This window comes from Mus musculus, chromosome 16 (genome assembly GCF_000001635.26).
Source record: "Mus musculus strain C57BL/6J chromosome 16, GRCm38.p6 C57BL/6J".
NCBI lineage: Eukaryota > Metazoa > Chordata > Mammalia > Rodentia > Muridae > Mus > Mus musculus.
Genome location: NC_000082.6, coordinates 96,483,068 through 96,508,760, shown reverse-complemented (window position 1 = coordinate 96,508,760; position 25,693 = coordinate 96,483,068). Strand labels below are relative to the sequence as shown.

At 44.2% G+C, this 25,693-nt stretch overlaps 1 protein-coding gene across 1 annotated transcript in view; it reads right to left on the bottom strand.

Annotated features, from left to right (window-relative positions):
• The window catches only part of Pcp4 (Purkinje cell protein 4), a 58,188-nt gene that overhangs the window by 17,033 nt on the left and 15,462 nt on the right, over nucleotides 1-25,693 (bottom strand). The window contains exon 2 of the mRNA NM_008791.3: nucleotides 14,894-14,945. Coding sequence (NP_032817.1) covers nucleotides 14,894-14,945 — 52 coding nt within the window. The remainder of the gene's footprint in view (nucleotides 1-14,893; nucleotides 14,946-25,693) is intronic.

Genomic DNA, 25,693 nt, shown 5'->3' with positions numbered 1-25,693 from the left:
AAAGATATCCCATTTAGTGCTGAGTGCTCCCAACTCTCTCACAACTCTCTCATTTTCTGCACATGGCCCGTGTGTAGGTCTCTGTGTTAATTCCCATCTACTGTGAGCAGCTTGTCTGATGAGGGCTAGGCAATGCACTGATCTATGGGTGTAACAGTGTGTCATTGGGAGTTGTTTTGTTACAAGCTTGAGTCAGACAAAATCCAGCACAGAAAAGGGGAAATCGGCACAAGGTCCCACCCCTAGCCTAGAGGCTGCTTATGATTAAAAGCTGCCAGGGGAGGGAAAAGCAATTTCCTTCAATGAAGTGTCTCTGGGTATATCAACATACTCCAGGGAAGACCCCTAGCTATGTTCAGGAATCGCTGGCTAACAAGAAACCAATCGAGAGAGATGGGGGGGGGAGGGGGAGAAAGAGAGAGAGAGAGAGAGAGAGAGAGATAAAAAATAACTATTTGTTATCATGTTGTGTGCTCCCCAACACCCCTGCTCAGCATTCACCCTCTTCCTTTCTTTCCTTCCACTGCCTCTGCCATATCTCTTCTTTGGACTCATACCTAACATTCTCATGATGCATAAAAAGAAAAATAAAGAGAATTCATGGGCTGGGAGATGTCTCAGCAGCTGAAGAGTTTGCCACACTTGTAAGAGAACCAGAATCTACATCACCAGAACCCAGATAAAATGACTTATGGGTGCAGAGGCTCACCTGTAATTGCAACCTTGGAAAGAGAATTGGGATCTCCCCTAGGCAAGCTGGCTACAAGATGAGCCTTAGAACTGAGCTCTAAGCTTGATTGACAGATTGATAAATGAAGTGAAGGGGAACTGAGGAAGACTTCTGACATCAACCTTAAGCCTTTACATACCCACGCACACACATGCATGCACACAGACACACGTGAGCCTACACATAAAAACATGGATGCACATATACACGCATATACCACCATACACATGAAAATAATAAAGGGGGTATTGAAATATACTAAAGTGTTCTGGGAAAAGGGAGAGCCAGCCTCAGACTTGACAGTGTGAGACAGGAGACAACATGGTCCCAGTGTGAACAGTGGAGATTGAAAGGATCCAGTGGTCTATCTTAGGGGAATCCAGAACAAGATACTGTAGCATGGAATGCGAGAAACAAAGTAAACTTTGGGATCTTGGTACATAATCCCTTTGGATACAAGCCAAGAGTCAGATGTAGCAGTCTGGCCAGGCCTTAGAGCAAGCTGACTCAGGCTGCTATAGTCAGGGGATGGCCAAAGAAAAGAAAACTTTGAGAGCCATCTGCTGAAATGTACCTGCATTGGAAAGGAGGGGAGGGTATGCTGATAGCTAACCCACAGACAGACTAGAAAGGTCTATGCTGACCATTAGCTTCTGAGAAGTCTTAGGAAACGATTACAGAGCTCAGAGCAGCCAGCACTCTGTCAGTGACCAGAATGTGCTTGATAATCAGCGAAAATCGACTTCACAAGCCATTTCTGGCATCTCAGCCCATCATCAAAGCTCACTATAAAAAAATCCTTTCTGTTTTATGGACTGGAGGGAAATTGCACTTTGCTGAGCACTAACCAACTCAAACTGCCAACGGGTCTTATGTCTGCTCTGAAACATGGCAACCCTCAGCCCACATGAAGATGGAACAAAAAGAAATAACCAGCTAATTGTGGTCGAAACATTTGGTGATACTGTGTGGTAGGGGGTGGGCTCTGTTGATACATACAGAGCCTTCCTGGAGACACTTGACTGTGAACTGGCTACAGGGGGAAGCATCAGAGCAAAAATCACATCACTCTCATCAGCATTGGCTGCAAAAATATCTCTGGTATCTGAGGAGGCTGTTTTCTAAATGAATGCCAGGTAATGGCTCAGCTTTCAGTGATCCATAGGGTCTGCAGTGGTAGAGCAGTATGTGATCCATAGGGTCTGCAGTGGTAGAGCAGTATGTGATCCATAGGGTCTGCAGTGGCAGAGCAGTATGTGATCCATAGGGTCTGCAGTGGTAGAGCAGTATGTGCTTGGAAATACTGAAGAGCAAAGTCGTCACACACACAGGAGTGGCAGTGGGCACACATGCGAGGGGAGCACGCACAGATTTTTAGGAGTGTTTTCCTAAACTCATGTGAACTGACATCTCTGTCTCTTGATATGAGTCCACCAAAGCAATGTGTACTTCAGCTAACCCAGTGTCACACAGATCTCAACAAGAAAGGGGAAGGGTGAGTCTGATAGGCAGATAGTGTCCAGAATTCAGCGCAACCTCAAGACTTACAAAGAATTTAATTCTCACATTTAGTTAGTGGGAGAAAGGTAACTCCCAAAGGAAATGCAATTGTGTGTGTATTCACGTGTGCATATACATGTGCAGACACATATGGTTGTGTGTGGAAGCAGGTGGATTGGCTGCCCTTCCTTAGAGTCTGCACATCTTGTCTCTTTGAGATGGGCATCTCTCACTGGCTCAGGGCTTACTAAGTAGGCTATGGAAGCTCACCAGTGGATCCCTAAAATCCTCCAGTCTCTACTACCCAGTGCTAAGATCCCAGCGAGTGTTACCATGTCTGGCTTTGTTCCTTATCACATGGGTTCTGTGGATGGAAGTCGGGTCACGCATGCAAGGCAGTCCTTCTATTTACTGAGCTATCACCTGGGAAATACAATTGTTTTAAACCTCATGAGTCATCTTGTTTGTGGTGATAATTCCCAAAAAGATGTGATGGAAAAAAAATAGTCACTCCAAACAGTGTGCCATTAAACAGTAGACTGTGAGGCTGTAGAGATTTGAAAAACCTACCTGTGGAGAAACATAGTGAAAGGCAGAGTATCAACCTGTAATGTCTGAAATTACAACAACAATACTAATAGACACCTTCAAATTAATGCTGGCGAAAGTCAACTTTATAAACTGTTCATTTCCAATTCAATGACCTTCTAAATCACTCTTTCCCTCTTCTTGAATGTTCCAGAGATCATTTATAATAAATGAGGCCCTATTTCTTTTCTTCTCACCATGGTATAAGAAAAAAATAATTCTCTTAGCTACACAGTGAGGAGGGAAGAGATTAAAAGAAGATATATTTGATTAACAGAAAAAACGTGTCATCTATCATGCCTTTAAACTGCAGATCCTTCGGTTTAATTAGAAGTTTAAATCAAGGTTCCAAAGCTCAAGCAGCTATGAAGGACCCAAAAGAGAGCAGATGGCTTCTTCATTCTCTCCAACAAGGTCAAGGCCAATGTTAGCATCTCTGCCTCTAACAACAGACTGGAAGAGATCGGTGCTGAATATACCCTAGATCAGCCGGTGAAACAGGCTCTGCATATGAGGCGTGGCAGTGATCCCAGCGGGAGTCAGTGGTACCCCTGTTTCCATCCTTGTTGTGGATCAGTGTAGGGTTGTGGGTCCTGCCGCTCAACCACTGGGCATGGCTGCTTGGGGAGGCCAAACTCGGGGTGGGGGGGCAGTTCAACTGCACTTACCCCATGCTGCCACTGCTGGGGCAAGTATGGGCTGTAGCGGGGAGAGGCTTGCCCTGCCTGGCTGTGCCCACACCCCCACAGACCAGCACAGCTTATCCACAATCACTTCACTGGGAACAGGGTCTCAAGCTCTCTATCAGCCCACAGAAAGGTAGCTTTCCCAGAAGCCTAGGGTATGCTGACTGTGGGCTCCTGACACAGCCCCTGTGCTCTAGAGGTATAGCACCAGGTTTGATCTCCATGGTCCTCAGCCACAGACATCTAGAAGCTGCTCTGAGGAACCTAACTGCTGCGGCAATGTTTTTCTCTGCACTTCTCTCCATTTCCCAGGTGCCTGGGATCCACTGGGGTCTACAGTTCTGTCTACCTTGATCCTCAGTCACCCCTCCCTCTGTTCCTGGGCAGCCCTTGAGGGGAGATGGGGAGCTTGAAGTGACCGCTGGGAACACACTTCATCTGTATAAGGGCAAAAGAATGCTCAGGAATATCAAGATGGCGCTTTTCAAAACACAGCTGATAGTGCCTTTCTATCTATCAAGCCAGCCAGGAATGTCATATAATTCAAATAGAAGAATGTCTCCTGTGTGTGTGTATGTGTGTGTGTGTATGCACATTTCACTTTATTATAATGAATTTGCCAATACAAACATCATGCAGCACACACCTGGTGTACATGCATACATTCAGGCACACACACATACACATTAAATAAATAATCTTACATTGTACAACTATATTAACATAGTCTCTAAATAAACACTTGTCCAGTCCCAAACTCCACACATCTCAGCAAACTTCTGTAGAGTTCAAAGTCATTCGAAAACTGTGGCGCTTCACCAGGATTTCATATTTTCAGTATATATTTATACATTTACTGACCAAATATATACACACACACACACACACACACACACACACACACATATATATATATATATATATATATACACATACATATATGAATGGCCCCCTTCAGGACCTGTACTTCCTCGACCTGCACTGAGTACTGCTCATCACCTGATATTATCCTTTGTCGCCTTTCTAAATGTTATACCAGGCCCACAACTATGGCTGTTTACATATATACACACAGGCATTATCAGCTGGGATCCACATATGAGGAAGAATGTGGGTTTTTCTTCCTGAGATTGGGTGACATCGCCATCCCTGATTAATCCCTGTGAAGATGCAGGCATTAATACAAATGGCTCCATCTTTAATGAGAGTGGCCTGACCCAGCACTGAAAAAGAGAGGTGTGGTATAGGAAACTAAAACCCTGGGCCCACACAACCCTTCCTCTGTCCTCTCTAACTGGCTCTCCAACGCTCCCTCGGCTCCTCCTGACAATGGCTCAATGGCTAGAAATTTTCCTGTGGATGGCCCTCGCTGTGGTCAGCTGCCAGACACAAGATAGGATGTCTGGTAAAATTTTAATTTCAGATGTAAAATGTTTTCGATAGAACCATTTCCCCGACATTGCATGAGTTAGGCCATAAAAAACATTTTTAAGCTCATCTGAAATTGAAATTTGAGTGAACACGCTGTACTTTGATTTGCTAAATCTACAGCCCCACGCATCTCTGCTATGTTGCTGAAAAGTCCAAATAACTACCCTGACACCCCTCGGGACTCTGGATTCTCCCCATGAGATCTCCTGGTAAGTCTTAGACCCCACACTCTCTTCTCTGTGCTCCCCTCAACTTTGCCACACACCTTGGCAGATAGTTCCTTCATAGAACAGGAATTTTGGAATATCCATTTAGAACATTCCCAGTATTTTCTTAAGACAGAAACAGGTACATTCACCATTACAGATCTCTCACACACACACACACACACACACACACACACACACACACACACACACATACACAGAGGCACTTTAACATGGCTGTCTTAGAATATTTCATCATCAGGTCTGATTATAGAGTGTAATACACAGTAGATTAGGGCATATTGAATGAATGAATGAATGAATGAAGAGAGTAAAAGAAGAGAAAGATATGAGGAGAGGGGAGAGTAGAGAGGGAAGAGAAAGGAAGAGAAGGGGTGAAGGACAGAGAGGAATGGAAGGGAGGGGAGAGAGGAGATGAGCTGTCTGAAACACTCTTCACCATGGCTCTTCATCCATGGCTGGGATGACCATGAACACATGGTCTTTATATATGTGGCCACCCCATATCACTAGCCTGGGCATCCTCAAAGCCTGAGTCCAAGGTAGCTGGGTTTCTGATATGGTAACTGGCTTTTTCCATAGATGACTTTAGAGCAGGAAATAGACCCAGAAGCTAACATGCATCCATTTCATAGCTTTTCTCGGCCTAAGGAGTTACAGAACTCACCCAGATGCAAGCTTTGCCAGCTGTCAAATAATTGGGAGCCACCTTTAATCTACCACAAGGTGTGATCCAAGCAAGAAATCGAATAAAGCCACAACCAGCACCTACAGGGATCCAGGAGTCTCAGCCAAGCTCATTAAAATAAAAATAGCAGACAGGCTTTCTGCACCTCATTTGGGAAATTAATGAGAACCCAATTAATATCTCCTTCTATTTCCCTTGATCTGGCTTCTGTGCTGAATGTATTCCTGGTCTGTGAGCTTTTCTGTTTCTTCTGGGAAAGCTCTTGTCTGAGTACCATTCGATTTTGGCTTAGGAGCCACTTGTACTTCCTCAGGGAGAGTCCCTTCAGTGTGGCAGGGAGTGTTCATGTAGGGCTCAACTTGACCCTGAGCTCTATAAGCACCAATGTATCGTGAGTGTGTTTCTCAATGGCCAGAGAATTGACATTCAAACTTGAAGTTCAGTCTCTTTCTGCTTTCTTAAGCTCAATGGCAGCACTCTGGGCTCTTCCTAGTTACCCAGCATTGTATACATTCATGCACATCTGTGTGTAGATGCACAGGACACATTATATCCTCACAAGTGTGTGGCAGGTGCACACACACACACACACATGGAGGTAAAAGGTCAATGTCTGCTATCTTCCTCAGTCACTCTCCACCATATTTTTTGAAACAGGATCTCTCTCTACGAACCTGGAGTTCATCAATTTGGCCAGGCAGCAAGCTTTAGGAATCTCCCTGTCTCTGCCTCAGTACTGAGGTTATAGGCTCATACCTCAACACCCAGCTTATATGGATACTAGAGATCTGAGCTCAAGTTCTTCATGCATGTGTGGTAAGCATCTTACTAACCAAGTCTCCTCAGTCTCTTGCTTGTTTTTATTGTTGGTTAAGACGGTGATGTTTTGCATGGTCCAGGGAGATTCACAGGTCTCCAAAATGAACTCCTGTGTTTGGGTTCATTGAGCAGCATACTTTGGTGCAGTTTTCTAAGTCAAATAACTAACAAACCATTTTTTTACCATCCATTTCAAGTTGTTGAGTTAATTGCTAATGCCGAGAAACCTTTAGTTATCTTTATGTTGAACCAAGATAGCAACTTAGCAGTGATACAAAGAAAATAGACTCTGAAATGATCATTGTATGCTTAATTACTTTTTTAGAAATAAACTTTGGATATGATGCCCATCATGAGCTAGCCTCGTGAGCAGTCAGTGGAGCTGCATAAAGCACCCCCAGAGGGTGAGGTTTGATGTCCTGCTTAATCATTTAAACGAGGAACAACTTTCCATTCTTCACTGAGACCTACAAAGAACGCCACTGCCCCTGTCCTTTGTAAATAATAGAAAAGAAAATAAGGGTGGTGAGCCAAGCAAGCAGGAATAAGCCTGCTAGGGTTGTTCCTTCCAGAACCGGAGCTGGACTCTCAAGACAAACCCTGCTGTGTGTGTCCCATGGCCTCTGCATTCTGTATGACCATGAGAGGTTTGCTGGACACTTGCCTACCCCTGCTGCCAACAAGACAAAGCCATCACGCCGCAGCCCAGTCCACGGGGCTCAATTTTAGCTCAGGGCCAAAGACTCCACCAATTCATTTTGAAGTAATTCTTAAAAAACATGATTGACAACCAACATAATTCTCAGTCTTCCTAAAGCTAATGAAAACTGGTCATTTTTCTGAATCGGGGAAGACCCCCTTTGAAGGGAGAATAAGATTGTAGAAGAGTGAAATATACCAATTCTTGATTGAATCGAGTAAAACATTGCACCCAGTCTTCATGACTGGTTAATATTGATCAGAAGCGACTTGATACTCATTATGAATGTCATGGGAGTCAGTCACTTAGTCGAGAGGAATTTACATACGCTCCCAGCATCTCCAAGGGCTGTCCCCAAGGGTGTCTTTAGAGCTTCCTCTTACAGTTTCTGAACCTCTCTCCCTTGAGCTGCCTCTGGAGTAGACCAGCTTTCATCTAGCCCCTGGAGACACTGAGGTAGCCAGGCTCCATACAATTCTCTATAGTTTCGCTGGGGACATAGAAACCCACTCTCTGAGAACATCAGACTCTACAGCTGCCGGGAGCTGCCCTCCCAGGAGCTCCTCAGCCTTCCCACAGGCCTGCTGCTCCCTGCCAAGCCTCACTAGTGTGACACTTACTCATGTAAATCACCTTACACGTAGCCTAGGCTGGAGAGCACAACCCGATTCTCACCTCTGGGAAACTGCTGCCTGCAAAAGTCAGTTCCCTAAATAAGATTAGGATTGCTTCACCAGAGAGAGGGGAGGAGGGGGAGGGGGAGGGGGAGGGGGAGGGGGAGGGGGAGGGGGAGGGGGAGATTGATTTGCAAGCACACAGAAAATACTATTTCCATACAAATTGTAGGATGAGATGCAGAGGAGGCTCTAGTCTGGATAGTGTCTGCTCCGGCCCAACATGTCTGCTTTAACCCAAAGCTAAGGTATCAGCTGACTCTAGATGAGAAGAGGGACAGTTGCCAGGCTTGTTCTGGGTACAGAGCGAGGGGTCCCCTCTGTTTTTGACCCTTAGAGGAAAATGAACATAAAACATCCAAGCTACGGTGTTCTCTGCTTGTGTTAGCCCCTCTGTAATCCGTTCACCCAAAAGCACCTGCTGTTTCATAGCCAGAGGTCGTGCCCAACCCTGGAGCTACAAATGAAAGACCATTGAGGTGTCCAAATTATTGCGTTTTTCTCATTGACAGAGTAACTGATAAACAGAACTTGAAGCTGCCCTGGCTTCTGTTTGAGAAAGGGATCTAAAGGGTAGAGGTCAATATCTTCCCAGATTGTGATTTTTTTTTTCTTTTTTGGGCTTAGAAAGATCTCCAACAGCATCATTTACCACTTCACGTTTTTTTAAGGCATATGAGGTGGGCTGTAGTTTCATATTCAGCTGGCCTTGTCTTCGTATCGAATGTTCAGTGACAAAGGGGAAAGATGAACGAAAAAAGGGAGGAAAGGAAAGAAGGAAGCTGGGAGGGAAGGAGGAAGGAAGGAAAAGGAACAAAGACAGAGGGAGAAAGGATGAAGGCTGAGAGGTCAGCGCGTTCCTCCATATGGTTAAAGCATGTCAAATATACTCACTCTAAAGACGAGAAGCATCGAGTTTCTCCAAGACGCTCCTTGTGTATCACAGCCACTACACTGTTCAGCATGAAGGGCAAAACAGCTTTTTTTAAAGCCATTCTGCTAACTCAGATTGATGGCAATAAACCCAGTCAGTACAAATCCCCGAGACAACCTTCACACGAAACCAGCCACTTGTTCAACAATACTAACAAGTGAGGCAGGCTTATCTGTGGACCCTGATGGTTTAAAGGCTTTGGCTTAATAAGCAATTCCAATTTTATTCTTTACCCCATCTGGATCAATATTAGAAGCAACCTTGGGCATCTATCCCTTCCTCCCGGAAGACAGATTCTGTAGACGGCTCAGAGCCAACAGCGCAGAGGACTCATCCCTGAGTTTCAAACACTCTCGTGTGTGTGTGTGTGTGTGTGTGTGTGTGTGTGTGTGTGTGTGAGAGAGAGAGAGAGAGAGAGAGAGAGAGAGAGAGAGCCTAGTGAAGACCAGCGTATCCTGATTTTTTTACCCTGAAAGCTTAGTGTCTGTGGTATGCACAGCTGCACCCTCAGTCCATCTGCAGGAGCTCCCAGCTTCTGCAGCACAGGGCTTACTGCAGTAGCAGAGACAGAAAAGGCTCCGTGTCCTAGGAGACATCACACACTGTGGAAGTTGATGAGCTCACAGCTAGGTGCAGCCTGGGTTATGAGCCGCATGTTTCTGAGGTGTATCTCAGGTTGGTGCTGTCCCTTTTGAAGACGCTTGGCTCTCAGCACACACAGTATTGAGCTGCTTATGGAGCCTGCTCCTCGGTGGGAACAAGAGAGCCAATCACCATCAATCATCCAAATTCACTGATTATGCTTCCTCGAGCTCCTAACGCCAACATGGCATCCCAGGCAGCTTGTGCCTTATGTAAAGCCCAGCACAGCCACAGCACTTTTGAGGTCACAGACATTTTGTAGCCTTTCCAGATCACATCCTTTCCTCTTGCCTTCCATACCAGCCATCCTAGACACAAACACAACATCAGCTGGGCAGCACCTTCCAACAATGGTCTTCTCTCCTGAGCATGGAATTGAGCCCTCTGTCACCTCTTGCCCACCCCTGCGCATGTGGCCTCACACCACATGCTTGTACAAACCAAAGAGTGATAGGTTGAACAGATCCCAGGCACAATCAGCCCACGTCACTATGTGGGTCTTGATAACCTGTCATGCACCAAGAATAAAGAGAAGACTGTCAACGGCTAGTGGGCGACATGAAGCCAAGGGAGGCGAGAGGGCACAGGGCGCCAGGCGTGCACATTTGAATTCCTTTCCTCATTTGAACCATCACACTCAGTTTAATGGTAGTATACATGTCAGTGTGTGTGTGTTAAGGTAGGTCCTCAGTCACTCTCGCCACCTACTTGATAGTAGAAAAATCAGAAAAGTACACCCTTGTGTACCAGTGGGTGGATTCCCTCAAAGCTAAGGTAAAATAAACTTGAATTCTTATTATTTGGATTTTATTTAAATGGATAGAAGACAGAACCTGATATAATAGAGTGCTTCCTTCATTATCACTGACCATGCAATCATGCAAAATCTCACCTTCTTCCTCCATATCTTCACAGCTACTAGAAACTTTTCACTGACAGCATCTACCCCAAAGAAGAGGCATGCCTAGAGGGCACAAGCCTAGGGCGGGGCTGCACTACTTACTTTCATTTAAAAAACAACAACAAACAAACAAAACACAACTGCAACCTGAGGGAGACCCCAGAGTGAACAGCATGGCACTGCTCTTCAGAGCAGAAAGCAGCTCCTGACCTGAAAGATCTTTTTTCCTCGGATCTTTCAGATGGGTTTATTTGCCTTTCATTCTCAAAGCAGAGTACTTAGAAACAATGTATCAAGGCGCAGTAAGACAGGAGAATTCTGTCCCAGTTTTAGAAACTCAATTTAACTTGGGCACGCAGCAGAGCCTTTCAAAAGGGCCATTAATCATAAATCTCTCCTTTGGATGGGGAGGTCCCCCATGCCCCAGCCTCGCAGCTGCTCTTTTTTTTGCCGTCACTCAACTTCCATTCATCAATATAAAAATGTAACCAAAGTCTCTCTAAGTGACCAATATCAGGTTACATACGCATCAATCATCCAAAGAAGAGAGATTCTTTAGCAACAGTAGCAGGTGATTAGTAATGAGCTCTGTTCTTCTGTGTTTATAAACATGTTTGGATTTAATTTTGCTGTCTAGACTGCAAAGATCTGTCACTGGGGCTATGAACTATTGTTTCACTGAAGTGGAAAAATTACATCGGGAGCAAAGTTTCCCAGCACCTGATTTAGCAAGGCAGCCTAGGATCTCTTGTCCACAGAGCGTTGGAAATCTCTGGATAACACACATTCTAATGTCCACACTAAAGAGATAGCTTCTTTGGTTAAGGTGCTTACTGCATACATGGAAGAGACTCGGTGTAATCCCCAGGACCCATGTGAAAGCTTTGAGACTTGGTGGTGCAGTCTGGTATACAAAGCTTTGGGGAGATGGAAATAGGTGGATCCCCAGGGCTCCCTGGCCAGACAGCTTAGCAAAATCAGTGAACTCCAGGCTAGGTTCGGTGAAAGACTCTGTCTTAAGAAAAAAAAAAAAAAAAAGGTAAAAGAAAATACCCTCACATACATGTACACATGTGCAAATGCACTTGCACACACAGGAGCATATATACACACCAAAGAAATCATAACCCTAATGTTTAAAACAAAAACTGCCATCATGGGCTGGTGAGGTGGCTCCCTGGTTAAGAGCACTTACTGCTCTTCCAGAGGATCCGAGTTCAATTCCTAGCACCTACATCAGGTGACTCACAAACACATGCTACTCCAGCTCTAACTGGATCTGTTGCCTCAACCTCTGCAGACACCTACTCATGTGTACAACCCCCAACTTGACACACACACAGAGTAAGAGAGATCAAATTAAAAATAATAAAAATAAACATTTTAAATTAAAATCTGCCACCATACTTTAAATGACTATACAAAGTCTAGAAATATGGGGGTTGTGTGGGAGGCACTGAGCTTCACTGGACCAAAACCTCAGGAGAATGAAGAGGACTTTGGGGGTGTTCAGGACAGTAAGAAATGGATATACCTATCATATCATATTTCACATCAAAAGATGTTATGATGGCAGCTACAAGAATTCCCAGAAGCCTGATCTCTAGCCAATAGCGCTCTGGAGATATCCTTAAGTAACACAGTAGCAGCAAAGCCCTGAAGGCAGGCAGCCCCCTTCTCTGTTGCACCTGTGTTTTGTGATAGAAACTGTTCCAAGACCCATGTAGATCACAACTGTTGTGGCAGTATGTCTAATGGAGGCCTCAACTAAATCCTAAACTAAATGTGGCTTGTAGGCACTAACTGGGAAAGCCTGCTTTTAACAGTATTAGGACTGCTGTGCAGCGCGCCCAGCCTTTTGCTGCTTCATGTTGCACATGTCTGTTCTCAAGGATCCTTGCTCCTTTAACACATGTAGGCAGCGTTATTGAATATTAACAGGAAACATACATTAACATGATAGATGTCCCTTGGTAATTGCTCTGACAGAGTAAAATAACTTGAATTTTAATGTGATTTAATATTAAGCTAAAACAGAAATTCTAAGATCTGGGAACTTGCGAATAAGAAATTAAGTAACTTTGATTCTTTGGGGAAATGTGTTCTGATCCATGTCTAGAACATTTTAGTTCAGTCTTTTTGGGCTACAGCTTGCCTTTGTCTTTGCTTGTTTTTAGAGAGAAAAGCCCCCTCCCCAAAGGCTTACTAATATAACAGTGCATCAAATACAAATATACATAAGCAGCTTTTCCTCAAAGTAAGGTATACCTTGTTTATAATTATTTGGATTTAAACCATGCCATTATCCTATAATTATCGAATAGTGTTTAATTTCTTTTTGCCACTCAGAAACAATTTTCTTTTAATATCTAGGCTTATATAATAAAAAGCCTTATTCACAGCATCTTGAATTTTTCCATTTGATTAATTTTTATACCTCCAAAGAAGGCTTACTCCTTGTCTACTGATGCGAACCAACTTTTAATTGGCCAAAATTCCAGCTTTTGAATGTCAGAGGTGCACTCTCCATACAAGCCAATCAAGTCTATGGGTACAAAGCCCACGGCATCCGGACATGCCCCCCAAAGGACCAGGGGCATGGTAGGAGAAAGCCAGTGTGCAGCAGTGTAGGTCAGAGAAGACCTGGTGCTAACTCAGGCTTCACCATGCCTCACCACCAGGCTCCAGGCTACCCAGGTATCCAGGGTTCATACGGGAGTAGGAGGCTCAAAGTGTGGGCCAGGGACAATCTCATAAAAGATATTATAAAAGATGTAGTAGGCTCATAAAAAAGTTTTATTCCCTTTTTAAAATGGTGTTCTCTCCCAGGTACATGGTGGAATTTTCCAGAAGCTGCACATCATAGAACATTACCACAGACTGACTGCAGAAGCAGACAGAAAAATCCAGCTGGCCTCTGTTGGCCAGGTGTTAGCAAGAGATATAAAACACCACCTATCCTTGCACTAAATATGATTGGTGCTTTGAAATAGGTTTTCATACAAGTAGAATGCTTATTACTACTTACTAATAAGCAAACTTTAAAAACTTTCTCTGTTTTCAGTCCAGAAAGAGGAGCCGTCACAAGACAAGCCAGAGTGCACTAGAGCTTCGTGAGGTTTTCTAGCATGCTTGAGGTTACAGAAAAGTTACAGTAACGAGTTGGGAACTCTGAAGAGTCTTTGGACTGTAAAAGCCATGGTCCTAAGACTGGGGGAGTTTTTGGATACAAGCGTCAGTTGACAGGAGGCTATGACTAGGAAAATCAGAGGGATCCTCAATGAAGGATGCTCATTCCTCATTTAGGAGCAATAACTCCGACATTTCCTCCTCCCTTTTAAGCTCCATCTTGCTCTCTCCTCAACTTTCTGACCTCCTTGTCATTATCCTACATGCTCCCCAGTCCTGCACGGGAGACAGAAATGTTCTGGACCTAACATGAGGCACCCTCAGGTTCAAGGAAGACCTAGCATCCTCTCTCAGCCCAACTCTGGTAAGGTCACTGACCACACAGCAATAAGATGACTTTTCTAGCTCGACAGCTTCAACCCTGACCAGGACAGCACAGAGGGAAGTTCTCCGCTTGAGTCTTGTTTGTTCTCTTAATCAGTTCCACCCATTTAGAGGCAATGGGGGCTGCTCACAAAGGGAGAACACATTTTGTAATTCATAAAATTTAAGAACATCCAGAATCGTTCATCCTCAGAGCAGCCCTGCAGCCCTCAGGGCTTGTGGGTAAAGAGACACCGCTACCCAGTGTCCTCGGTCCAACCCAGTCTTCCACACCACTCTTTAGTTTCCATAAAAATACAAAGCTCATTCCTGCAACTAAGGATAGTCACGGAGCCTGGAAAAATGGGAGGCACATGTTCCGCTTACCCTATGGTTTTATTTGTGAGTGACTGTCTGCAGTAAAAGCAAGTGTGCTGCCTCAGCACCACCCCGAGACCAGCACTTGGTTCTGAATGCTCGGAAGGGCAGAAACCAGTTCCCCACTCTCCCTCCAGGAGTTCAGTATTTCACAGTTTTCAAAGCACTTATCTCATTTGATCTCATTTTAGCCTCACGACAACTTGGGGTGGATTCTCACCAACCCTAATGAAGGAAGCAGAGAACTATATTTGCACTGTAATTAACATGTTGCCCAAAATGAGAGTCCTCTTCTGGGAGGGAAACTGCTCTTAGAATTACATTTGGCTTGTTCGGCTTTTCTTTTAAAGCTGGACCATAGGGCTCACTGTGAGCTGCTAAAAGCCACTCTAAACCAAAGCACAGGTATAAACAGCAAGCTGATTTGGGTGGAACAGCATTGAAAGGCATTGTTCAGAGTCACAGGAAACCAGGAAGATGCAGATGGGGGAGGGTCATCTTACCATTATCTCCTGACGTCTTGTCTTTTCCGTTGGTCGCTCCGGCACTTTGTCTCTATAAACATTTTAAGAAACAAAAAAGAAATGATCAGATGTATTTAGGACTGTTTCGTTTGTTTTGTTGTTTTGTTTTATCCTTTTCTGCTAATTTAAATATCTCTTGTGTCACATTAAGTTTGGGGTCACCATAGCTTAGAGAGTTAGATCACAGTGCTGGTGAGATCATGAAACTAACTCCCACCATGGACCCGCTGGAGTCAACTGCCACCTTCCTTATCAGTGCCCACTACTGGCTGAATACAACTCAGGAGTTGCATGGAAAGCCAGACAGCGAGGGTTGTTGATTGAGCATAAACTCATCTAAATAGGAGACACGTAGCCAAGGCTGTATGCCAACCACAGGGCTGCTGAGGCTGGCCTCACACCACTCTGTTCTTCTGACAGGCACAAGGGATTCCTATGTTCATCATTCTTCCCACTGCTGAGCCACTTTATCTATCACTGTCTGTGCCTGTCCTGGGTATTTCCATTTGTCCAGTTTGGCAAGAAATACGAAATGCATTATGAGTTATTTTTAAATATACTCTTAACTGTTTGACAGCTTTGTGCAGGTTTATAGTAAATTTTAGTCATCCCTCATTAAACTCAGTATGAAGACATAACTTTTAAGGTTAGATTTGCATCACTCTTGGTGATTCCATGAGGAATTTTGGAGATGTGTGTGAAAGGTAACACGTGTGTAAGCAGGAAGCATGTCTCTTCGGGGTTTATTATGGCATTTATTCTGATCGAGGGAGGAAGATGTATCTTATCAACCCAAGTGTCTGGCATTTGTCAGAATTATCAGTTATCAGAGTTAACAATTATCAAAAGCATTGATTTGAAAGCACAGGAAGAGACTGCAATGACTCTAATTTCCAGGAGAAGGAAGTGGGGCCCTGTCAACTTGACACAGGTTGGAGTTAGCACAGAGAACTCAGAGAACAGAGAACAGGAGCTTCAGTTGCTCTCATGGAGGGAAGGGCCTCCATGAGATTCAGCTGTGGGCCATTTTTTGCATTGGTGATCAAGGAGGGGAGGGCTCATTGTGGGTGGTGCCACCCCTGGACTGGTAGTCTTGGGTTCTATAAGAGAGTAAGCTGAGCAAGCCAGGGGAAGCAAGCCAGTAAGGAACATCCCTCCAAGGCCTCTCCATCAGCTCCTACTTACTGACCTGCTTGAGTTCCAGTCCTGACTTCCTTTAGTGATGAACAACAATGTGAAAGTGTAAGCTGAATAAACCCTTCCCTCCCCAACTTGCTTCTTAGTCATGTTGTTTGTGCAGGAATAGAAACCCTGACTAAGACAAGCCCATAGGAACCATGATCTAGCCAATTGAGTGGCAGAAACCTGGGCTCCTTTCCCAGAAAATGGTGTCCTGTGGAAGCTATCACCGTGACATAACCACAGTAAAGGGGTCTTGTGAAGACAGCCACCAGAAAGGACAAACCACAATAAGTGACCCCTAAGAAATAACGGCAGCCTCAAAGTTTATATCTGGGTCCAAGACTTCAGCCAAGAAACCATCTCCTAGGAGAAGGAATCAGTACCCCTCAATGCTCAATGTTGTCATGAGAAATTCTTGGGTCACTAGTCAATGGTGACTCGTGGGACACAGATCCAGGTTCTGGTCAGTGTAAACAAACAAAGTCAATGATGCATATAAATGTCTGTTTAGTTAAATGTCCTCTGAATGCTTACTACCCCGAGCGAATGATAACCCCACATCCCTGTGAAACAGAGAACAGACATCCATCTGGTCAGAAATGCTATGCTCCACCCAGTGAGGCAAGCACCTCCCTGAATGGAACAGAGAGGAGAGGCGAGTTGAGAGGAGAGATCACAGAACGGCTGGCCCCTTCTTCATATTTAATTTGGAACCTTCGAGTTTCCACAATGAAAGACTTGCCAGCATTCAATCTCCAGCCAGACATCAATTATCTCTGCCATGGCATCCATCCCCTACCTGGCGAAAGCTGTAACATAACCAGCTTAATTTAAACCGAATAGCTCATCCCTTGCCTAGAGCAGATGTATGGGCACCAACAGCCATTTCTTTTCATCTGTCCTTAATCTGATGCCACCTCGGGTCCTCTGTCATACAAAGCTAGTAAATGTGTGGCTTCTGATGGAAATGAGCCTTCCCAAATCAGGGATGCAGCAGCCACCCTGGGTATGAACAAGCCCACTATCTAAGCCTTTCCTTGAATAATTCATAGATGGGTGAAGATTAAAGGGAAATTGTGCAGCATGAAAGGTGAGATTTTCCAGGGCAGAATAAAGACAAATTAAATGAAATACAAGTGCAAAGTGGGTGCAGGCTCTGCCTTGTCATCTTAAAACACTTCAAACACCAATACCTTTCAGATACCACAAATGCCACCTGGCTCCATAAACTATCACTTTTTAGAAATCCGAGGAAGACCAAATGAGATGCTCAGAGAGAAGAGAAAGGAGTCATTCTCTGAGGATTTGTAAGACGGGGGTTTTTGTGTCAGCTCTTGTATGATGGAAGCAAAATGGAGCTGATAGTTGTCAGAGGAGATGCTGTCTCAGATTAGAAAATGATCCTGACAGAAAAAGAGCACATCATTTCAGCATCTTGTTTCAAGGACCCAGTAAAGGAAGATTGGGTGCATGGAGAGTGCCCAGAAGTTTCTATGTCCCCAGAGTCTGGTCCTCACACATGTTCATTTAACTGTCCTACTGTATGGAATGACAGGTGTTCCTGAATTAAGGAGCAAAGGGTCTAGGCAAGGTCCTGGGGCTGTCAGACACCACCAACCAACTTTGTGATTTCTGACAGTGTCTTTAATGAGGTATGTGCTCTTTCCAACCTTACTTTACCCATTGTATCCTAAGACATAGAGCAGAACTTTGCACAAGGCCATAAAGCCGAGAAGTGCTGAGCCAGGATTATAACCCAAAAACCAGGTGGTTAGGTCCCACTCTCAGCCACTGTGTAGGAGTATCTCTTCACACTGTGTACCTCATCTCTCCTGAGCCATCACTACAGCTAGGGAGACCAAAGAAGGGAATTCATGTCTTAAGGCTAATGTGGCCTCATTATCACCCACAGGTTAAAGGTATCAAGAATACTTGGATGAAGTAGCCTGACCCACAGGTTAAAGGTATCAAGAATACTTGGATGAAGTAGCCTGACCAATAACAAAGGGCTGAATAGTAGGATAGCTGTAAGGTTGTTTTTAAGTTTATAGATAGCACATGTACCAGAGTTAAACTATGCTAAAATAAATGACTATGTGGCTAGAAGAATGGATGGACTATTGGATGGATTGATTGATCAATGGATAGATTAATGGATGTGTTATAAATGAATAGATGTATAGAATAATGGATGGATGGATCAATAGATCAATGGGTGGATCAATTAACAAGTAGATCAATGGGTGGGTTGGTAGATGGATGGATAGATAGATTGGTGCATGGACAGATGGATCAATAGATCAATGAGTGGGCCAATGGATGGATGGATTGAAGGATGGATGGGTGGATGGATGGATGGATGGATGGATGGATGGATGGATGGATGGATGGATGAATGAGTGGGTAGATGGATGAGTGGGTAGATGGATGGATAGATTGATGGGTGGATGGATGGATGGGTAGATGGATTGATGAGTGGGTGGATGAATTAATGGATAATGGATAGATGGTTGGTAGGTAAATGGATATATGATAGATAAATAAGTAGATGGGCAGGTAAGTGAGTGAATAGATAAATACACAAAGGTCATAAAGGAGAAACAAAGAAAATTTTATTTTTCATGAACGGACAGAAGTGCTCAGCATTGGGAAAGAGGCTGCCTTTTCATTCCACCCCCACTCTCATCCTCCACCAGCTCTAACGCTCTAACTATGACACCATCGTCCTGAGACTACATTACCCGCTGAACAAATCATCAAGAGTATAATCTATTATAATTACATCAAGTGGTAAAGGAAACAAGCCCAGTGAACAGGCAAATCTTGGCTTCAGATTTGGGAATTATGAGTCCTTTTCTAAGAAATCAGAAATAGCTCCATGACATTATTTATGCCCCCACTGTTATCCAGCTCAGATGTCCACATAACTTAATACATTGGCGTATGAAGAAGGCAGAGAAAGGTCACTCTAGCAAATACACATAGCTTCTGTGTGCCATCCCAATTGCCAAATTACCACAATTAAAGTCGGGTATTAATAATATACTTTCAGAATAGCCCAGAAACCCAAACACTAGTGTGTCTGAGTTTTGAGAGCATGTCCTTCCACAAGCAAAAATCTGATTGGGTGTTTTCTGGTGTCTCTAGATAATTAGTCAATGGCTGTGGAACAAGGAACTGGAGGGGTGACAGGCATGAGGATTTGCTCATTGTCTCTTCTGGAGGTAGGGTCAGTGACCCTAGAGGCCAAAAGTCAGCCTCAACCTCAACCACAACAAAACCCACATCCTGGGACCTCATCATCCCACTCCCAGGAGACTGCTGAGTCTAGCCATCTGTACCTTGTCAAGGTACTGAACCAAGTGGTCTCATTCAGGTTCTCTGCTGATCTCCATATCCTCACCCCATCCTAGCAAGTCTACTTTCATAAAATACGCATAAGTGGGATCCTCTGGTGCTCTCCATCCCCACAGACATGGTCCTGCTCCATAGGACGAATGTTTGGAAGAATGAAAGCCTCTCCCTCCTTCTGCCATCTGAAGCCAGCATCCCTTCCTTGCTACAGAAGCCAGCTCTGTGACTGTCCTCATCCAATGCATAGCTCCCTCTTCTCACACAGTAAAGCCATGACCCTGCTGTCATCTACAGAAACATCTTCTAGAATCACAGGGCCCTCTATGGGATGCGACATTCAACTCGGCTTTGCTGTTCATGTACTTTGAGCTAATGATGAATATTGACGTAGGTCTGATCACTTCTAAGCCACAGTCAGGAGCACACACATCGACAACACCACCTCACTGACACACACAAGCAAAGCAAAGTGCTTGAAACATCACTAACACACTCAGCAACATCCCGATGATATCTCTTGAAAATCCCAATGATTCTTCATTTGAGCATAACAAACTTGATAACATCTCTGTCTCCCTATTCTTCTCTCAGAACTCGTCTGCAAAACCACCTTGCTTATAGAATAACCACCCAGGGAAAACAAAGAGCCTAGGCTTTGCCTCAGAAACAAAATATACAGGCACGTCAAGAAATTCTGTCATCAAGATAGGAACTTTAATGCAAAGAAATACTTTAATGCAAGATAGATACTTTAATGCAAGAAAGCCTGTAAGCCCAGCAATTCAGAAAATCACTCCAATGCAGTATAGTCATTAAAGCCTGCTATTGCATCATGACCCATAGCTACAGGTTAAGAGTGGATACAACTGCCTCCTGAGTTTTGTTACATGATTTCTTGACTTCCGATGTCACAGGCCCATCTGCCACTTTGTTGTCTGTGCCTGTACATCCGTAGTCTATTTGTACTACACACAAGAGGCCGAATTAGCGAAAGTGGTGTCATTATTCATGCTCATTTGCAACTTGAGACACAGGGCTTACTTGGAAACTCATCCAGCTGAGTGCACACAGCTCCACCTCTGGCATGAGAAACACACTCTCTGGAAATGACATGTTTAATACTGGGAGTCTGAAGGCCATGAAACATGATGTGAATTCCCACTGATCAAATCCAGGGTACAACTCCCATGTGGGGGTATAGTCCTATGAAGCCAGCACTTGGTGGACCAAGGCAGGAGGATTGTAAGTCCAAGGTTAGCCCGGTCTACATAGTGAGTTATAGACCATCTTGAGCTGCATGAGACTTTGTCTCAAAAAGAAAAAAACGGGAGGTGGAAGGATGCCTTAGCAAGTAAAGGCACCTTCCAGGCCTGAAGACCTGATTGTGATCCCGAGAGCCCACAGGAATAAAGGAGAGAACCGACTCTTGAAAACTGTCCTCTGACCTATACAAGTATGCTTGTATAAAAGGTTCATTTTAAAGGTAAGTTGCATGGAGTCTACGAAGGAAGGAAGGAAGGAAGGAAGGAAGGAAGGAAGGAAGGAAGGAAGGAACAAATGAACCAGCCATCCACATCATTGTCCCAATGCCTTGGAAGCTCTTATTAGCCACTCTGTACCATCCAGCACCCTGCCCCCACACCAAGCATGCCGCTACAATGCACTTTCTTGTTATTTTTCCCAGTAGTACTGTCTTCCTTAATGTCAGAGTCTTGATAGTAACATTTCTGAGAGCTTTACGGTCTCCAGCTTCCCTACAATAGCAGCATCTTCACAAACCATCCCTCTCATGAGTCATATATAAAGGGAGAAGCTCAAATCTGCATGCCATTATAGCATGCTGCACTCGGAGGCAATGAAGGTTCGGATATTACAGCCTCTCTGCAGCATCAAAACCCCACACTGGAGAGAAATAAGATGAGAAGCCTCCCCAATTATCGCAGTAAGCCGTTCTAAGAGTCTCTTCCCTGCTCACGCTTTTGATCACCCTGTTTATAAGGAACAGAAAGGCGTGTTTCTGCGGTATTACACTTAATGTTTTATTGATGAAGGATCAGGGGCCTCTTAGATGTTCAGAGTCTAAACGACCTGAGAAGCAAAGCCTGTGGTGACTGAGATGAGACCCAGGGTGACAACAGCTGGACCAGCCAGCAGGTTGCTGATGAGCACTTGGGGCACCTGGATCATTAAGTGAGTGGCTTCTCAGGAACATCAAAAGCATGCCATTAGAGGCACCTTTCCCATCAAAGTCCCTGAGTTTGTGTGAAGAGCAGGAGAGACTTTTATGCCCACATTTTATGACGAGGAGAGAATAGCTTTAATTTCTTGCCGCTGATATTTTTAAGTCATAATTCCTCAAGTAACATTCCAAAAATTGAGCATTAAAGAGCTCTGCTAATTTAATCCCTAAAGGAGTAGAAATTAATGTCAAAAGAAAACTTTAGCTGGAAAGGTTTTTTTTAAAAAAAATAAAATAAAATAAAATAAAATAAAAATGGTTTTAAAAAGAAAGATGAGGTGGGCACGCTCACCTTTGCTGTTCTTTCTGTGTCCTGATTCTCAACTCTGAGAGAAGGCTGAAATTTGCCTGAAATACCAATGCTATTCCAAGCGCCTGCACCTGACCTTTGTGTAAGGGAATTAAATGTCACACCTGTAGTTCCCAGCAAACACCTTCAAAGAGACTCTCATTTACAGGGGCTCCTGAGTTATCACAATGGAGTTCCTTGTGCACTCTGTCTCACAGTTTGTGGGTTTTTTTTTTCTTTACTTAGTGCTTTCAGAGCTACACACACTTTCAAAAAACTAGTACTTTTACCACCTTCATCCCAAAAATCTCTCATTCTGCCTATCTTCTGTTTTCTATGTGTAAAAGTGGAAATGGCCATCTAGAACTTCCTGGGTTTTGTGGTCAAGGAAGAAAGCAAAAATCTCACTCACAACCCAACTAAGCACAACCACAGTGAAGTTCCATGGATATCTCAGGATATTTTATTGTATCTTTTGTTTGTGGGCACACATATCGTCTCTATTATATTGAAGTAGCTGCATGCCATGCCGATATAATTTTGCCACGGGTGTGCATTGCAATCTAAAAGAGCAGATACAAGTCGATGGTCTCTGGGTGGAACACTCCAATTGCACAGATCTGACCAGTGAAGAGTCTGGACCATGCTGCCAAGCTCATTTGGAGTGTATAGCCCCAAGCTTCCATGCCCACATATCTTCTCTGTGCCCATAAAGCCACCTGGCTTTGTTTATTCAGCTTAGCCTGACAAAGATTCTCAGTAGTGAGTGTATCGCCAGTATCTTCACTGCAAAAAAAGACGGCATAGAAGAATCGGGGTGGTCCTCCATGTTCCATGAAGTTCACCATAACTTCTACAGCAATGTGTACTCATTGCTGTGCACCTCAGAATGTGAGCTTTTTAGGGTGAAGGCCTCACAAGGTCTATAGAGAGAGGACATAACCCACATAGAGCCAAGACTAGTTCCAGTCCCAAGTCTCATTCCATGCCTGCTCTAAGGTGTCATATGTTTCTCCAGATAGCTGCAAAATGTAGCTACACAGATCTCTGGAGAAGGGGGAGACGATGAGGTTTGATATAAAGGGGGAAGCCAGGAGTGGTAGCATGAACCGATGATCCCACTACTCAAGAGGCTAAGGCAGGAAGATGAGCTGATGGCTAGAATTAAGTAAAGCAAGAGAATCCATCAACAAAGAGAAGAAACCCTCTGCCCTGACTTGGATGGTCAATAGCAGTGAGTGTAGCCACGCTTTTGACATTCACCACACTTCCAATACTTCCATTATTCCTTTTGCCTGGGAGGGGTTCAGACAGGGTCTGAAGTAGCCCAGGTTAGCCTCAAACTTCCTTTATAGTCACAGCTGGCCTTGAACTTCTCATCCTCTTGTCTCTGCTCCCTGAGTACTGGGATTGCTGTGTGTGGCACTGTGCCTGGCTTGACTTTCACAGGTCATTATAAATCACCATTTGGAAACCATTCAGGCACAGTCCCTTCCCTGAAGTTTACTTTGTGAGGATTCAGTCACCTCCTTCCCCAACTCCAGTCAATTGAGGTCTGAATTCATTAGTTAGTCCAATGAGACACACAGACAGAGAGACAGAGGGAGAGAGAGACATACACACAGAGAAGAGAAGAGACACAGAGACATGGAGAGAGACAAAACCAGAGAGAGATAAAGAGACAAGAGGCAGAGGGTGAGGAATATGGTGAGACAGGAAGACACACACAAGGAGATACAAGACAAAGACTCCAAGACAGAGAGAGAAAGAGAAAGAGAAAGGGAAAGGGAAAGGGAAAGGGAAAGGGAAAGGGAAAGGGAAAGGGAAAGGGAAAGGGAAAGGGAAAGGGAAAGGGAAAGGGAAAGGGAAAGGGAAAGGGAAAGGGAAAGGGAAAGAGAAAGAGAAAGAGAAAGAGACATACATACAGAGAGAAGCAGAGACATAGAGATACACACAGAGACACAGTAAAACAGAAAGACAGAGAGACAGAGATATACACACAGAGAGAGAAGCAGAGATATAGAGAGACACAGAGAGAAACAAAGAGATGTAAGACAAAGACACAGAGACACAGGGAGAAGCAGAAACATAGACAGAGAGAGACACAGAGAGACAGACAGAGACAGAGAAAGAGACATACACACAGACAGAAAAGCAGACATATAGAGAGACACACAGGCTGAGAGAGACAGATGGAGAGTACACATTTACTCAGCCAATATTGATTACAATATATTAATATAATTGATCTTTCCCATTATTCAGCATTACTTTTTTTTTTTTTTTTTTTTTTTTTTTGGTTTTTCGAGACAGGATTTCTCTTTATAGCCCTGGCTGTCCTGGAACTCACTCTGTAGACCAGGCTGGCCTCGATTACTCTCTTAACTGTGCCTGATTAACAAATTCATACAAAGTGTGAATATACAGAAAACATGCCATCCCTAGGCTCTAAGATATTAATAGTTTTAGGAATCTAAACAGGCAAAAAAATGGGTGCATAATATTGAATCATTCCCAGCCCCCCCCCCGAGGTTGTCTATTCTGTGATATTATAGGCTTCTCTGGGTCCACACTGGAGCCCACTTCACCCAGGGATCACTAGTGAAGGAAGAAGGTACCAGACCTAAAGAACAGGAAAGGGAACGCCCCAAAGCACACAAAAGGATTTTTCAGGGAGATGCGACAGTCAGTACCTCAGTGACAGCTCTGCAGACACATTGCCAAAACACAAAACACAATGGCCACACAAGGCAAAGGGGTTGATGCTACCGTATATAAGTCACTCCTTTGAAGGCCTGGCTTTAAAAATACAAATAAACACAGAAACACAAAACTGTTAAAACAAAAATGAGGTCATAGAGAGCCCAGTGTGACCCAGCCACTCTCAGAGTTGTGACCCTTCAAGGACAATGAACTTGACCAGGCCACAGTCTGTCTGTCTACACAATGGGGACAAAAGGCAGCTCTCTTCTAGTAAGCCATGAGAAGTGAGTGCTCAGCTCGCAGGAATCACTCTCTAAAAGGAGCCTCACAGCCTAGGAAGGTTAAGCGCAAGCTTTTGCAGAAGTAGGACTGTTTCCATCCTATCCTATACGTATCGCCTTATATTTACAGTCACAAGAAGGGGCACATTTGACTCGGCCACTGAAAGACTAAGAGTGACCATGCATGGCTGAATGACGCTAAGTGTTTGCCTTTAGCAAAGTGGTTTTCTTATCTAGTCAACAAGAATTCTTCAAAGAGAATTAAAAAGCATGAAATCCAGCACGTCCCCATGGCTACTGTCAGACTCCAAAGACAGAACATTATCACTCAGTGGTTGATCCTAATCAAGTTTTCCTGGACTCTTGAATCTGCCACAGGTACAATTTGTGATCTTGGTGCAATTTACAGATTGTATTATTTTTTCTAGAAAGAGGCAAGGCAGGAGGGAAACAAACTGATAGCCAGAATACAGTTAATGGGTGGAAAACTGGAAGAACTTAAAGGTCCCGTTACATGTGTCTGATTCAACATAGACTGAAGACTCAAGTCTGAGGTTGGAGGAAGGCCATATAAACTGTCAAATTAATCCACCCTTGACTCTCCTTGAAAACCCCAAGGTTGTGTAATATCACACTTTCTGCATCCAAAGAAACCCTACCCCTCCCACCCACTTCTCCCATTGATTGCCTGCTTTTGAGTCATTTCCTTAGATGACTCTCATAACAGAGGT